This window comes from Giraffa tippelskirchi, chromosome 5 (assembly GCF_054371585.1).
Source record: "Giraffa tippelskirchi isolate mGirTip1 chromosome 5, T2T-mGirTip1v1.2.pri, whole genome shotgun sequence".
NCBI classification, from domain to species: domain Eukaryota; kingdom Metazoa; phylum Chordata; class Mammalia; order Artiodactyla; family Giraffidae; genus Giraffa; species Giraffa tippelskirchi.
The window spans coordinates 19780570-19796579 of record NC_137279.1 but is presented as its reverse complement, the minus strand read 5'-3'; the positions used below and the strand labels follow the sequence as shown (position 1 = coordinate 19796579).

At 40.0% G+C, this 16010-nt stretch overlaps 1 protein-coding gene across 50 annotated transcripts in view; it reads left to right on the top strand.

The window, feature by feature from the left end:
• The window catches only part of FAM20B (FAM20B glycosaminoglycan xylosylkinase), a 45190-nt gene extending 30225 nt beyond the window's left edge, over positions 1 to 14965 (top strand). For 25 of the 50 annotated variants that reach the window (XM_081485940.1, XM_081485964.1, XM_081485965.1 and 22 more), the window contains 4 exons: positions 5117 to 5288; positions 5504 to 5695; positions 7407 to 7466; positions 9814 to 13722. In XM_081485940.1, the coding sequence (XP_081342066.1) occupies positions 5117 to 5288; positions 5504 to 5695; positions 7407 to 7466; positions 9814 to 10045 (656 nt within the window). In that variant the 3' untranslated portion in view covers positions 10046 to 13722. Of the gene's footprint in view, positions 1 to 5116; positions 5289 to 5503; positions 5696 to 7406; positions 7467 to 9813; positions 13723 to 14009 lie in introns of those variants that run through there. The other 25 variants (XR_014052397.1, XR_014052413.1, XR_014052411.1 and 22 more) reach the window with 3 other exon arrangements.
• The last annotated feature ends 1045 nt before the right edge of the window (positions 14966 to 16010 follow it).

The window sequence follows — 16010 nt, the reverse complement described above, 5'->3', positions numbered from 1 at the left end:
TTCCCACCAGTGATGCACAAAGGTTTTCTCTACAGCCTTACCAACACTGGTTATGTTTTTGTTTCCCTCGTGATTAGTAATGTTGAGCATCTTTTCATGTCTCTGTTGGCCGCTTGTTTGTCTTCTTTGGAAAAATGTCTATTCAGAGCTTCTACTCCTTTGTTCGTTGGATTATTTTTTGCTGTTGAGTTATAACCCCTAGTCAGATACATGATTTGCAAATATTTTCTCCCATTCAGTAGGTTGCCTGTTTGTTTTGTTGATGGTTTCCTTGGCTGTACAGAAGCTTTTTGGTTTGATGTTAGTCCACTTGTTTATTTTTACTTTCGTTGCCTTTGCTTTTGGTGTGAAATCGAAAAAATAATTGCCAAGACCAGTGTCAAGGTGCTTACCACTTATGTTTTCTTCTAGGAGTTTTATAGTTTCAGGTCTTAAGTTCAAGTCTTTAATCCATTTGGAGTTAATTTTTGTGTATGTTATAAAATAGTTGTCCATTTTCATTCTTTTTCATCTGGCTTTCCAGTTTTCCCAACACCATTTATTGAAGAGACTGTCTTCTCTCCATTATATATTCTTTACCCTAGCAAATTAAACCCTAACAGGGGCTAATAGGAACCCCTGATTTATAGCCAGTTGGTAAGAAGCACAGGTGACAACCTAGACTTGTGATTGTCATCTGAAATGGACGGCTTATGGGACTGAGCCCTTAACCTGTGGAGTCTGATGCTATCTCTTGGTAGATAATATTAAAATTAAGTTAACTTGTGGGACACCTCACCAGTGTCCAGGAATTGCTTGGTGGTGGGGGAAAACCCACACTCAGTGAAACTGGATGCAGAATCTTACCTTGACAGGAACATCCAGGAGTAAATGTTGACTAATCATTTAGAAGCTCAAGTCTGCAGCTTAGGAAAGAAGTGTGGCTGGAAGTACAGATTTTACCATCATAAGTGGTAGCTCATCCCAGGAGAGCATGGAGATCAAGGTCATCAAAAAAATAGTATTTTAAAATTGGTGCATCCAGGAATAATGAAAGATTGACAACCTCAGGTTCATGGCCATAAAACCAGAATATTGAAATCTGGAAAGATATTATTCATAATAAATAGCTGGCATTGACGGGTCTCTGACAGTGTGTCAGGCACTGTGCTGAGCACTACTGGAGATTATCTCATTCACTCACAACCCCGTGGTGTGTTGAAGAACTATTATCTCCGTTTTATGGAGGAAGCTTATAGAAGTCAAATTACATGCCTAATGTCTTGCAGTCTAATGACTATTTATAGTCTATATTTTGAACCCGCAAACCTGACCTTAGATCACACTCTTAGCCTGTACAGGTACCTGACTCCATTCAGTTATAAAGGGTCTTATTTACCAAGCTCAGGAATTTGGATTTCATCACATAGATAGCAAGTTTCCTACACCAAGCAATGTTTGTTTTATTTTGCATGTTTTTTTAGTCAATAATATATTCCCACAACTCACAATTTTTTAAAAATACCAAAGGAGTACAATGAAAAACCTTTCATCCAACCATTCCTTCTCCCTACTCCCAGTGGCAATCTCTATTAGTAATTTCTTTATGTCCTGTTTGTATGAAATACGAATATATATATTTTTATTTAACTCTACCATTTTATACAACATGTGTCACACTGAACATGCTTCTGCATCTTATTCTTTTATGTAATACATCTTGGAAATCTTTCTATTATCTCATATAAAGAGCTTTTTCATTCTTTTTTTGTTTTACCAGTTACAACATGCTCCATTGCATGGATGTACCATAGTTCATTTAACCAGTCCCTTGTTGGACCTAAAAGTTACGATATTTTGTTTTTACAACCAGTGTTGCCCAGAATTACCTTGTACATATTTTATTTCATGCATGATCAACTATTTCCGGAAGTAGAAGTGCTGGGTCAAAGGCACATATATTGTTACATAGATGTTTAACCAGTTTACCTTCTCAGCAGTGATGCATGAGAATGCCTCTCCCCTAGCTTCACCAACAACATATTACCAAACTTCGGGTTTTGTTTGTTTCACATGTAGCATCTTTTTATTTGTTTAAGAGCCATTTGTATTTTCTTTATCTTTGCATATCCTTAGTCATTTTTAACTGTCATTGGTCCTCCTGATTTACAAGAGTTCCTGCTTAGGAAGGATAATAGCTCTTTGTAATATGAGATGTAAATATTTTCCCCAATTCTTTAATTTCTTTTGACTTTGCTTAGTTTTTTCTCTTTTTTTTTGCTTTATAGAGTTTTTTAAATTTATTTTTTAATTGAAGGATAATTACTTTACAGATGCTTTATAGAAATTTTTTGTTTTTAGTGTATCAATCCATCTTTTCTGATAGATTTTCTGATTTTGAATCATAGTTATGCCTTACTCCAACATTATGGAAAAATTCTTTTTTGTTTGTTTGTTTGTACTTCTGTAGTTTTATTTTTCACATTAAGGTTTTGATATTGTTGGAGCTATAATGAAGTATGGCTCCACTATTGTTATTTTTCCCCCTAGATGGCTATCAGTTGCCCCGGTAGCATTTACTAAAGAGTCGCTTGTTTTTCCCCTGTAATAAATTTTCTTCAGCTTATTTAGCTTTAGTTTCTAGACTTTCTGTTCTGTTCCACTGGACATTTTCTAGACTTTCTGTTCTGTTCCATCGGACATTACATCTGTTCATCAGCTGGTCTATGTTTTAATTATGAGACATTATACTATGTTTTGATATCTGATAAATCTAGTCCCTTCTATTTGCAGTTATTTTAACAGTTTTCTAGACGTTCTTATTTATATTTTTTCTTGTGACCTCTAAAATTGTCATATCTAGTTACCCCCTAAAAGACCCACTGGTATTTTTGATGGATCAAATTAAACTTTTAAGTTTATATGTTTATAATTATAAACATTATAAAGATGGTGTATCTTTCAATTAGTGTTCAAATCTCTTTTTATCTGGAAAAGTTTGTGAATAGAGAGTAATAGAGTCAACCTTAGGGGAGGGCTGTATACAGTGGATTAGTTTCTATTTAGTGTGTACTAGGCCAAAGGGTGGAAATACTAATAAGTTTATCTCTTCGAGGACCCCTATACATGTTTATGTTTTAACAATATAAATGGTTGTTAAAATAGTATGTGAGGTTTTATAGGTATAGGAAATTAGCTCATTTGATGGTTATATTTCATAGAGATGGAGGGCAAAGAAAACATTACCTTCCTTAAGTTTTATTTTGAAATAATTTTATGTTTACATAAAAGTAGCAGAAAATGATTTGGAGTCCGCCCCCAGATTCCTCAATTGTTAATACTTCTGAATCGGTTGAGAACAGATTGCAGACATGAATATCCATTACTGCATTATATGCTCCCTTAAGACTTGAGTGAGTATATCGCAACTTCCAGGGCACTCTTGTACACAACATCATTCAACCATCAAAATCAAGAGATTAACACTGATCCAATATCACTAATCACATAGACCCTATTCAGATTTTGCCACGTGTCTATGTAATGGCCTGTGTACATCCAGGATTTAATCTAGGGTATTATATTCAGTTGCATTCACTTATCATGTCTTTTTAGCCTCCATCAGGCTAAAACAGTTTCTCACTCTTCCTGTTTTTCAAGACCTTGACGTTTTTGAAGAGTGCAGGATGGTTACTTTCTGGAACATCTCTGTGTTCATGTTTCATTATGATTTAAAGACTTTAGTGAAAATGCCAACAAAGTGCTATTGTTCACTTCTCAGTGCATAGTATCAGGAGGCACATGATGTTGGTCCCATTACTTGTGATGTTAACTCATCACTTGATTAAGGTGGTGAGTGTCTGCAAGGTTTCTCCAGTGTTTTATACTTACTAATAAGTAATGACTGAGTACTTTGTAGGGAGAAACTCAAAACTGTATAAACATTCCTCACCAAACTTTTGCCCGGCAGTTTTACCGTTCATTGATAATTCTTGCCCACATCAGTTACTACTGTGATAGTTGTCAAATGGTGATTTGCTAATTCTTCTAGACTTACTGGTTGCCATTCTGTTGCCAAGTAGACCTCCCCTCACCCTGCCCCACTTTTATTTACTTATTTATTTATAAAACTATTAAAAAAAATAAAAACTATGAGCATGCAGGCTCTTAATTTACTCGGTAACAATGTTACTATTATTATTTATTTTGATACTCAAACTGTCACAGATTTGGGAGGGGGAACCCCTACAAACTGTCTGGTGTCATTTGGAATGTTCCCATTGTTCTCTAAGTGCTTCCTTATGACTGGCATAGCAATATGACCCAGACTCATCTGTACTTTCTCTGCTCCTGCCCTCGGGTCATCTGTTTCTCTAGGGAACCCTGGTTACTTTTAATATAGCACTAAAACAATATTTAGAAACTAATATATGAGTGCCAGGTGTGTTCATTACTACCTGAGTGTCACTGTTTCTAGATTTTCTAGAGGGGCAGAGGTTGTAAACATATGTGATATATATATACATGTGTATGTATATATATGCATACATATCCACACACAAACATTCGTATTTTGTCTTCTCTATCTCTGTGTATTAAACCATCTATTCAAACCAGTATCCCCTGTTATAATTCAACAGCAAAGGATTTACTCTGGCCTTCTCCCTTTGTATGTGTTAAACTCCCTTATCTATCTATCAGAAAACTGGTTCCCATTATCCTCAGTCTGTTTACTCATTTGCTCAAGACCCCACTCCCCAACCAGTATGTAAACAAAGTCCTGGGCCATTGTGCCCTCTCTCCCTCCCCTGGGCATTCTGCCCAAAATTCAGTCCTGTCAAAGGAGAAGAGGCCATTACTTAAAGTGAATTCAGAAAGATACTTGTGACAGTAGTTGACTTCTGGGAGGGGACTGGGTAGACAGGACAGAGAGGGAAAAGGAGAGTTACGTTTTTGTATATATCATTTTGAATTCTTTTTACACCATGTGCTTTTATTTCCTATACAGAAAATAAAGATTTTAAAATGAATTCAGGATCTTTGTTTTCACATACAGCTGCTCTCTTCTGCATTGTTTGGGGAGAATTTGGAGTCATCCTTTTTCTCTGAAAGTATTTGGTTCCACTCTCTCCTTTAGGAAATAATACTTGTTTCTATGGGAAGTGTTACTACTGCCGAGAAACAGAGCCAGCCTGTGCTGACGGAGACACGATGGAGGGGTCTGTCACGCTTTGGCTTCCAGATGTGTGGCCTCTACAGAAACACCGACACCCATGGGGCAGGACTTACCGAGAGGGCAAATTGGCCAGGTAAATGCTCCTGTGAGCCATTACTTTATTCTCTCCCGTACCTGGTCAGGTGCTAACCCTGTGTAGGAGCCAGGGGTTCTGTCCACAAATAAAAAGGACTATGGAGGGTTCAAGGGGAAACCTGCTAGTCTGGGACTTTCTCTTCTCTGTATTTTAAACAATGCTACATGCGGTGCTGACACTCAGTAAACAGCCCCCGTCCTGCTCGCCTCCAGGTGGGAGTATGATGAGAGCTACTGCGATGCTGTGAAGAAAACACCTCCTTATGACTCTGGCCCGCGCCTCTTGGACATCATTGATACAGCTGTCTTTGATTACCTGATTGGCAATGCTGACCGCCATCACTACGAGAGTTTCCAAGATGATGAAGGCGCTAGTATGCTCATCCTTCTCGATAATGCCAAAAGGTAGGGCTGGCGGGACTCTCCCTGTCAGTTACGGGTCTTGTATATAAAAGAAGGATGCTGTCTAGGCTGTCCTGGGAAAGCTCCAGAACGACTTGACCGAGGGTGTCCTTCCTGTTTCCACTCGGGGTCTTTGCCACGGTCACCCGTCCTTCCAGCTTGTTCAGAGATTATACTCCTTTCACCCTCGGGGATCTAAGACTTTAACAAAAATGGAAAAGTCATTTTTTCCAAAGAGTCAAAGAATCTCATTTTCTTCACAGACAACTGTAAACCAAAGTCTCGTATTTATTGCTAGTTATATCATTCTTTCTTGACTAAGGTGTTTACAATCTTGAGAAATACATAGTTAACAGAACATGAAATTTAGTTACTGTTAAATATATAGTATCCAAAGGTTCATGCAGTTTAAAAAATTAATTTACTTGAGGGTGTTTTTGCTATTTTTATGGCAGTCTAGGCCCAGATTTTTTCTATTATGAGTAAGAGAGCAGTTGTTTAGTAATTATAAAGACAAGTCACTATCTTGAATAAGACAATTTTATTAATTTTGAATAAATGAAATGTCCTTATTTAGATCCGAGCTTATTTAAAGAGCACATTACATTTTCAGTTTGCACTCTGCATTCCCCATGGTAACCAGTTAAGTGCCACACTTTTAGTTACACTTAATAAATGTTTGCTAAATAGAATACTTCCTTGGAGCCAGAATTGTCCAGACTCTAGGTCACTAACTGTTAACGTCGGTTGCTGAGAATAAGTTGAGCCGTGGATCCTCAGCAGAGAATGCTTGGGCAGCATTTGCTAGGCAAGCCACCACCTCATACTGAACACCAGGCCCCTCATGTTCCATGGAAGGTGGTGTCAGTTACAGAGAGTGCGAGGCCAGCAGGAAGTGGCCAGTGCCGTGTGTTTCATTTTCATTTATACTATATTTTCAGTTCCTGAATATCTTTATCCTTACTTGTAAAAGTGATCATGTGTACTATGGAAATACACATGGAAATGGTTGCCTTTGCCATTTTTTATTTGAGGGCCTGCACTGTGCTGAGGGCTGCCAGACCCTCCAGCTATTAAGGTGAGCTTCTAGGAAAAGAGTTGACAGTTATTCCAGAATGAGTTCTTTTCTAACTCTGAATTACTGCTTAAAGCATTTTTATATCTGCTTCCAATCACCATTTTCTCAGCCTCTCTGAGCAGTTTTTCCAGTTTAAATCTGACCATATTCTTTGTTGTAGGGAATAGGATAATCTAAGTCTTTTCTTATTGGTAATTTTGGAGTAGAACAAGTATAACTTCTTTTTACAGGAAATGACTTTCTGCTTGTTTGTGAGAACCTAATATGAATAGCCTTTATTTCTCTGTGCATCCGTAAAACTTTCTCAAGTTTGGGGGTCTTCAGATTCTCCCTCCATCTGTGGACTTCACACTTTGTCACAATAGTCATGCTTCAGCACCTTGCGGTGTCCCGGCAGGAGAAAGGACCCTTGTAAAGGAGCATATCTGTCGTGTGACGCTGCAGTGCAGGCTGTTAGGAATCCTGTGTCTAATTGGTCATACCCTGTTCATTTCTAATTTAAGTGATTTGAGCTGTGGGAGCATAAAATTATCTAGGATCACATTTGGGTTTCTTATAGAATCTGTTCTTAACTTTGATGCTAAGGAGGGAACTGGTGCTTTCATCTAATTCACTAAGTTTTCATTTAATTTTCAGCTTTGGGAACCCCTCCCTGGATGAGAGAAGCATTCTTGCCCCTCTCTATCAGTGTTGCATGTAAGTTACTTGAACAAATGTATTTGCCTGCAGTGCTTTTCATACTTTTCTAACCCAGAACCCCCTGGAGATCCTAAGATGTAGGGGATCAGGGGAGGATTTCTACAGCAAGGCTTAGACAGCATTTTGAGTTTTATATGAATAGAAATTATCCGTTTATTTAATAATATATGTCAGTTTGTTTTAATATGAGAATACAGCCCCCACTCCCCTCAGAATCGAGTGCAGTCCATGCCCCTCGGTGCTCTACTGTGTCTGCCTTGTGCTTTCACGTCCCCTCACCACGGCCCACCTGTGCTTTGCTTATCTCAGTCAGACGTTGTGTAAACCAAAAATAGCTATCTCCCTAGGTATTTAGTAATTGATTTTTTGAAAGTCTATGTTAGAGGGCAAAGAAATTAAAAAGTAAATTAAAAAAATGAGGTAAAGACTGGGCTCTAAGGAGCTCCTTTTCAGATCATCATTGCCAGTATGACTTTAAAGCGTGAGCACTAAGAATCAGCATGGACCCACCTCGCTTGGATACTACTGGTCAACTCCCAGAGAGACACCGATCGCATAAGACTGCCCCTTCTGGCAGCTGGTCTGTTTTACTTTTCTTTTCTTTCTCTTTTTTTTTTTTTTAAATAACAACAGTATTCTGCAGAAAGTGTTACCTAGGCTACCCTAAATTATCTTCATTAATACTGGGAAGCAGTGGCACATCCAGTCCAAACCTGCGTCTGTGAAGGAAGATGTCTTTGTGTTAATCAGTACTGTCAGTCTGGTCCAGTCAGAAGATAGAAGAGACATGGTGGGTTCAACAGGAGAGTTTAAGATAAAGGAGGGTTAAACTCTTTGATACACAAGTAGGGCTGAGAAAGAGTAACCGATTTGGAAGAGGACCACCATCACCCCCACCCCCACCCCTCCCCGCTGTGGCTGGGTTTGGTCCTCAGTGGAGAAGGTGTAGTTCAGCCCACTTGATAGCAGAGAAGTGCACTAGTTTGCAGATGCTGGGCATGCAGGAAGTAACCCTCCAGAGTGCAGGCAAGGTACAGGTAATCCGTAGGTCGTGGCCTGTACAGAGAGAGTCATGACTCAGTAGAAACCCTCTAGGCTACAGGCAAGGCTTATTTGTGGGCCTGCAGAGGGAATAAGGGTACCAGCATGAGTGGGTGGCCTTGGGGCTCTGGTTTCCATGTCACGAGGGCCTTAGGAAAGTTATCACCAAGCCCGGCCGAAGCTGCAGTGTCACGGAGGACCTGCCTGCTCTGGGAATGTGGCCAGGTCAGAGCTTCATTTGATGACCTTCCCCAAACACTCCTGCCCTGTACAGCAGCCAGAAGCATCTCCCTCCAGCATCCTCTACTGAGAAAGCCTAAGAGGAGAGATGATTAGAGGACTTCTGTGCATGAGAGCAGGGCATGCATGACGAGTGGATTTGGAGCTGAAAGGAAGTCAAGTGATACTTTCGTCATGCAGGAGAAATTCTGATGCTCTAGGCACTCATATTTTTCAGAATTGGAAAACTACACTGCCTCTGTCCTTGTCCATCCCTTCCATGTTTTATCCAAAGATCCTTACTTTCTTACTGTTCAAATGGTTTCAGAACAGGTTGCCTGCCTCATGCAGAGTCAGACCTTAATGCATACCTAGTAGTTCCCTCATTACCTACAGGGGAGTTCATACTTTTCTTCTAATATAAACAAAAGATCCTCTTTAGGCAAAAAATAATTAAGAAAAATAGATACCCTTAAAATAAACTTTTTCTATATGTAAGATTAATGCTAGAATTTTTAATTCAGAAACATAAAAAGGAAATTTAAATCACTTGCTAAAATATAAGGATACCTTCGGTTAACACTCTAGTGACTTCATTCTAACTGTGTGTGTGTGTATGTGTGTGTGCTTATATACACATTTTCTTTCCCCACAGATTTGGAGTAAAACAGTTTTTCCCTCCAACTTCCCCCCCAATTCAATATTATATGGGCATTTCCTCATGCCATTGAAATTTCATGACTGCTTTAAATGGCTGCATGGTTTTTCATTGAATGGATGAACCATAGTTTATTTAACCATTTCTCAGTTGTCGGACATTCAGATTCACATTTTTCCTGTTAAAAAGAGCACTGCAGTGAACATGTGTAAATATTGTGTGTATCTCTTATTATTTACCGAGAAGGAAATATCAAAATGTGGTAATGTCACTCATAATGTAGAGCTGCTTCTGAAACAGAAGTGGTTTTTCTAGTTGAGATATTTTACATAATTATTTCTTTACATGTGTCTGCCAAGCAGGCTTCAGTCTCCGTTTGACAGTGAGAGGCTTTATGTAATCTGTTCTAAAACTGTTTTCTCCCAGCATTCGTGTTTCCACCTGGAACAGACTGAACTCCTTGAAGAATGGTGTGCTGAAGTCTGCCTTAAAATCCGCCATGGCCCATGACCCCATCTCCCCAGTGCTCTCTGATCCTCACCTGGATGCTGTGGACCAGCGGCTCCTGAGTGTCCTGGCCACCGTCAAGCAGTGCACTGACCAGTTTGGGATGGACACTGTGTTGGTGGAAGACAGGATGCCTCTCTCGCACTTGTAATTCTCCACAAAATAAGTGAAACTGCTTTTTACAAAGATAGAGAAACAGCACAATCAATTCTACATGGTATGAGATGGATTGGAAATGGCCAGCAGCGCGTTCTGGTGATAGGGGATAGGGTGGCCTTGGATTTCTTTGGTGTTTGCTGTAGTAGAAGCTAAAGCAAAGACTTACAGGCTTCCGACCACAGAACCATACTTGCTGAACCACCTTCAGACTTCCTCGGTGTTTGCCCATCCTAGCAGTGGGCGTCACAGTTGGTCAGTCTTAATTTCTCATGCCAAAGGATGAAGAGAGGTGACATTCAACTAAGTTAATGCTGGGTTGGTTCTGGAGTGTGTATTTGGAGTTCATCCTTATAGTCCTTTCTCCACACTTGTGGATCTTCCAAAAACACTTTGCAATCTCTTCAGTCCTTTTTTCCAGGATTAGTCAAATTGGGGATTTTACTGCTTCCTAGGGAGTGGCAGCAAGGAACCTGGCATTCTGTTAAGCCAACTGTAGTATGCTCTGTTGAAGGGACTATGCTTTTAAGGTAGAATTAGAGGGAAGGACAAAAGCAGGAAGGATGTTTGGGCTTTTAAGTGAGAAGCTGGTAGTGCTTTTGATGATTCTTAAAGGAGGGAAGAAGAGAGAGAGACCTTCTTGGTAGAACCAGAATCAAGGAGGTGATTGAATTAGTGAAAAACAGGTTCCCCTGTATTTAAGTTCTTAACATATATAAAAGCAAGCATGACTTGTACCTAAGTAAGATTTGCATTCTCATGGTTATGTCCAAATTAATCCAAAAAAATTGTCCCTAGAGAACCTACTGTTACAACCCAAGCACAATTCTGTTTTGGAGGCTTACTTTCTTTTTTGCCCCAAACAGGCAAATCCTTTGCAGATTAACAAAGCAAACTGAAAATAACACCTTGAGTAAGAGTTAAGTTGCCTGCGATCTCTGCCATCCTGATTTCGAAAATGAATTTTCACTTCTGTCTTCAAGGTATTTAGTTGTTAAAGCTGTTGTTCCCGAGAGACTGGCGATCCTATTTGTGCCTTTCTTAGGAGAAAAGCCAGCTCACTCCTATAGCTAATAGTTCACATCTTGCTGGTGGCTGGACCTGTCTTGTAATCTGGGCCACGTGGAAGGCTAAAAACAAAGATTTTAAGCCTTCTGAGCCTTAAAATTAAGGTGGTTACCTTAATTAAGGTACCTTAATTAAGATTTTGATTTATGGCATACCCTGTTTCCATCATTTAATCTTGTTCTGAACCCACGAGGTAGTGTTGTTCTGTCTTCTGTTAGCACTTGCAAATATCAGGTTGCTAAAACAGGCTTAGTTGTGTGTTCTGGCAAAGTGATGTTGACATGTGACCAGTTGCATTAAAATATAGGGCGAGGAGAGCTGGCCTGGTGAGTCCACTTGTGCGTCCTCAGAACTGGCAGCTTCTCTCCTGCATTTTGTCTGGGGACTCGTCTGGTTTTGACTTCTGTGAAGCAAAGACTAATATTTAAACAGTGTGGTTGAACAAATTTACTGCCAGTTACTGGAGACCAGTTTTAGGTAATGGCCTTTTCAAAAACAGTTTAGAATTTATGCTCCAATTTTCTCAAATTGAGAGTCAACTGAGTACCCAGTAACTACTTTAAAGTAACCTGAAATTAGGATACTTTTGTACTTAGTTTGTACATTTGGAGATGTATACAGAATGGGCTGAGTTATTTTTTAAAAGGTTTTGGATTTAAGAAGACATATCAGCACAAAACACCGAGCTAGTGTTAACAAGAGGAGGCACTGATTCCAGTTTTAAAGTCATGTACTGTGTGCACCCAGGGAAGTACACATTTGAGCTTGAGAAGACCTTGGATGGTGCTCACCTCAAAGCATCAGGGAGCCAATAAGAAGGTAGTCAGTGCTGCTTTGCTTCATAAATGTTAGTTGAACTAATTCTTTCAAACATGTGATATTGTTCTTTGGTATGCCCCAGTGGAATGAGTAAGAACTGTTCTCAAACTTGGGAACTTTATTCATAATGCTGAAGGCAGAAGATTCTGTTGAGGAAAAAGGCAGGAGGGAAGGCTGCTTTGAAAACGTCTCATTCTTTTTTCCAAACACTGCTTCATTCTCCTTCCCTATTTTAATATGATCTTAAAAGGTGTTCATATGTATAGTGGTTAAAGTTAGAATTGTGCTAAGAGAGTGGTGTGAACTGATGCTTAGAATATAAATTTATGTTCTAAGTCAATATTGGATTAAGCTGGGGAAAGTGTGTTTAGGTGAATCTCGGAGAAAACCAACCATAAACTCTTAGTCCTAAAATTCATAAACACTATATTCTGATTCAAAAAAGAGGTAGATACTGTTTTTTAAAGTTTTGTAACACTGTCCTTTTTATGGTTTATCTTTCAGAATTGAGGGTTGTTATAATCAGACAGGTCATTGGAAGGGTTTTTGGTTAGTCTTAAGTTGGGTATGCCTAGCTAACATCTAAAGATAGACATGGATACATTTCAATATTCCAAAACTAAGAAAATCAGAACCGAGTAGCATTTCTGGACTCCTTCTCCTACTTTTTAAATACATTTATTCCAGAGTTTGGGGGAATATGGGTATAGAGGCTTCATTCTAAAATTGTTCTTTAATGTGAAGGTGTATTGTTAGTTTGGGGTAAATAATTTTCTGTGCAAAACAAATTAATAGACAGGATCTGACTTGCTCAGAGTATTGCTTAATAATATGTTAATAAGGCATTTCTCTGTATTTGCTCTCAGGATTAATATGTCAAATGAAATGTAATAAGGAAATGGGAGAATTCAGGTACATCCATTGTATAGTTTTGGGAAAGGTGAATCCTCTACATGGCAAAATTTCAGTGTCACCTGAAAGCCACATGTTCTTCCAAAGAAATCCACCTTTTCTTTTCTTTAAAAAAAAAAAAGAGGCTTTTGGCCTTCCCCTCCTATCCACCGTGTTCCTTCACCCTCTCTTCTCCACGGCTTCCATCTTCTCGTTTGACCAGTCCATGACCACACCTCAAATGATGGTAAACAGCATCTGTCAGTGAATCGTTTTGTGAGCTTGGGCTTCAGGAAACATGAGTCAAGGTATATGTATGTATATAGTCATATATGTATTCTAACAAGAAAAAAATATTTATTTTCACACAGGGAAACACTGACTTATGTTGCTGAAGAACCTGAAGCTAGTAAAAGGTTCTCAGTCTCTGAGTGTCAACCTAAGTGACGTAAAGACCAACCATTCAGGAAACACCTACTGTGCTAGCCGGGGCCGGTGCCCGAGGCAGATAGACCAGCCTCGTGAGACTGCTGTACAGCAGGGGAGGGCCAGTTTTCCTCCCTTCCACTCCTCAAGTCTGGGTTGAAAAGGTGGGGGCTGGATACTATACTGCCACAGGCTTTTAAGGAACTAAGGTGTTACTCAAAAATACAAATGTTTAGCGGGGGAATCTGGGAATAACTTACCGGGAAGTAATTTATTTGCTTAAGAGAGAGGTGTAAGAACCATGACCCTCGTATCTGATCTGCCAAGGATTTCCTCTCAGAGCTCTTGCACAAATAGAGGTTGTGCTTGGTAAGACATCAAACAAGATAGATACGCACCTAAATTTCTAATGTGTTCTATGGATTTCAATTCTGAAAAAAAGACAATGAATAAAGATTTTAATAAGTACCAACGTATCATCTTTTCCTCTTACTATCTCCCCACCCTGCCTGCTGGTTCAGGGTATTTCTATTGTTTTCAATTCAGATTGCCTTTTTTGTTAGGGGACAGAAGATTATATTTTCTGCATCTGCATAAACTTCCACAGGGGTTGTTTCACAGAATCAACGACAGATAAGACCTTTACACTTCTCATTAGTCTTCAGAAGTTGCCTATTAGGTTGTGACAGAACCAAGATTTTCAGTAGGATAACTCTTAGGTGCTTTTTATTTAATACTTAACTCCTTTCTTGCAGCTTCTTCGAAGAATTATGAATCCCGAAGAACTTGTCAGCACATTACCATAGAGGCCTGGGAGACAAGACATTCTTGGGACACCCAGACTTTTAAATTTTGCAATGGAAATGCGACATCAAAAACCTCAAGCAGACAACTGAGTAGAGTTCTCAAGATTTTGACTTGATTTGTAGCATTTTTGTTTGTGCCAGTTTTAGTCACTTGTGCTTGAATGCAAAAGGGAGGCTGAAGCCAAGAACATGTTCCTCACTGGCTCACCTTATACGATCCTTTTCTAGGTGAGATTTCAGGCTTAGTTTTCTTCTCAAGCATTCCAGAAAGACCAGTACTGAAGCCTAAAAAGGCAGATGGGAGTAGCGAGGGAGTGGTTCTATTAATATTATGGGCTTATTCTTACCCAGTGTATTTCTCATAAAAACTGATTTTTAGCAGCTCTCATTTTATAAAATAGAGACAAGTATGGTTAGAACCACTGGTTTAGCATGGGTGAGTTTTGTAAGATAAGCTGCTTTATAAGTGCCAGGAAATAAGAGAATGAAGTTAACAGTTGTAAAGATTGTTTCCAAGGCAGATACTGCTCTGACGGTGTGCAGCAGGTGGAGGAGGTTGTCTATTATTGCAAAGCTAGGTTCCATCCAGATGACCTCAGTAAAGGTGCTATGTGCCCATTTGCTCTTTGAAAGTCTTTGCTAAAACGCATATTCTTACTGAGTAGGTTTGGGGCCTGAGTTTGCATTTCTAACAAGCTTCAGGGCAGTGCCAAAGTCAATGGTTCTCGGGCAATTCTAGAGTAGGATTGAGTTTGCTTGCTAAGGAAACACAGCTGCCTGTAGTTTTCACAAGAGCCACTAGATGTCTCCATCATCCATGAGATCTTGCTCCTAGCTTTACAACCAGGGGTCTCCAAGCACGGAGAATGAAATAGCAAATTTACTGAAAATAGAGGCTTATCTACGAACTGGTGTTTGGATTCATTGTTTCTACCTGAGACTGACTCTGGTTGAAAAAAAAAGTGGAGTCTTTTAGGAAAAAGATGTCTTGAAATCAAATTGTCCAAGAACTTCCAAGCGACCTGCTTTATTTATACTGAAATGTAAAATCAAAATCCAATCTCAAATATTATCAGTTAACCCTCCATGAAACTTACCAGTAGAGAATTATTTCCACAGTCTTAAAACTTGATTTTGTTTTTTTAAGAAACCACGGTAAATACTAGTCATTTTATCGGCGTGAATTCACCAGTTTCTTCCTAGGACAAGATGGCTTTTAGGTCAGTGGCTTCAATAACTCAGGTGATCTTTGAAAAAAATGCAGTAAGTACTTGGGAAATCGAGCAAGCTTGTTACATGATCATGTTAATGGAGGAAAGAGGCCCAGAGGTCTTCTGCCAGCGGTGTCTTGAGACGCTGTTGTAACAAGCATTTCAAAGTTGCAAATTTAAGCCCAGAAAGTGCATTCAGTACTCAGCCTAGCTTGTTTTCAACAGGCTGTGATTCCGTTGACACGAGACCTCGTGATTTTTCCGTGACTCGGGGAGTTTCCAAAATGGAAATACCTCCCGACGGGACCCCGTTAGCACCCCCAGCTGTGGGAACTCGCTGATGGCTTGCTACCGTTTCATCTCCCCCTGTAGCGAGGCCAGGCCCAGGGCTGACCTCCCCTAGCTAACTCAAGCTCCCGGTGGGACGGTTGCCCGGTTTCATCTAACAGGTCGGCAGGAAGGTGATCTGCAGACACGGGACAGGGCACCAGTGGGTGCCCGTATTTCGTGGCCCTCAGGTGGGCCACCGGAGCCGAACAAAAGTAACTGGGTGATTGACGGTGGCCATCTCAAAGCCTGACTTCAACTGCTTTGCAACCACGATCACCCAGAATAGACTGCTGCCTGGCAGCGAGGCCCCAGTCAGCTGGGCGGCGCCTGCAAGCGGCCTAGGGTTGCAGTCTTAAGTACCTTTCGGTTTCGGTTCCGGCTGGAACCTGGCTCGCCCTGGGTCCCCTGG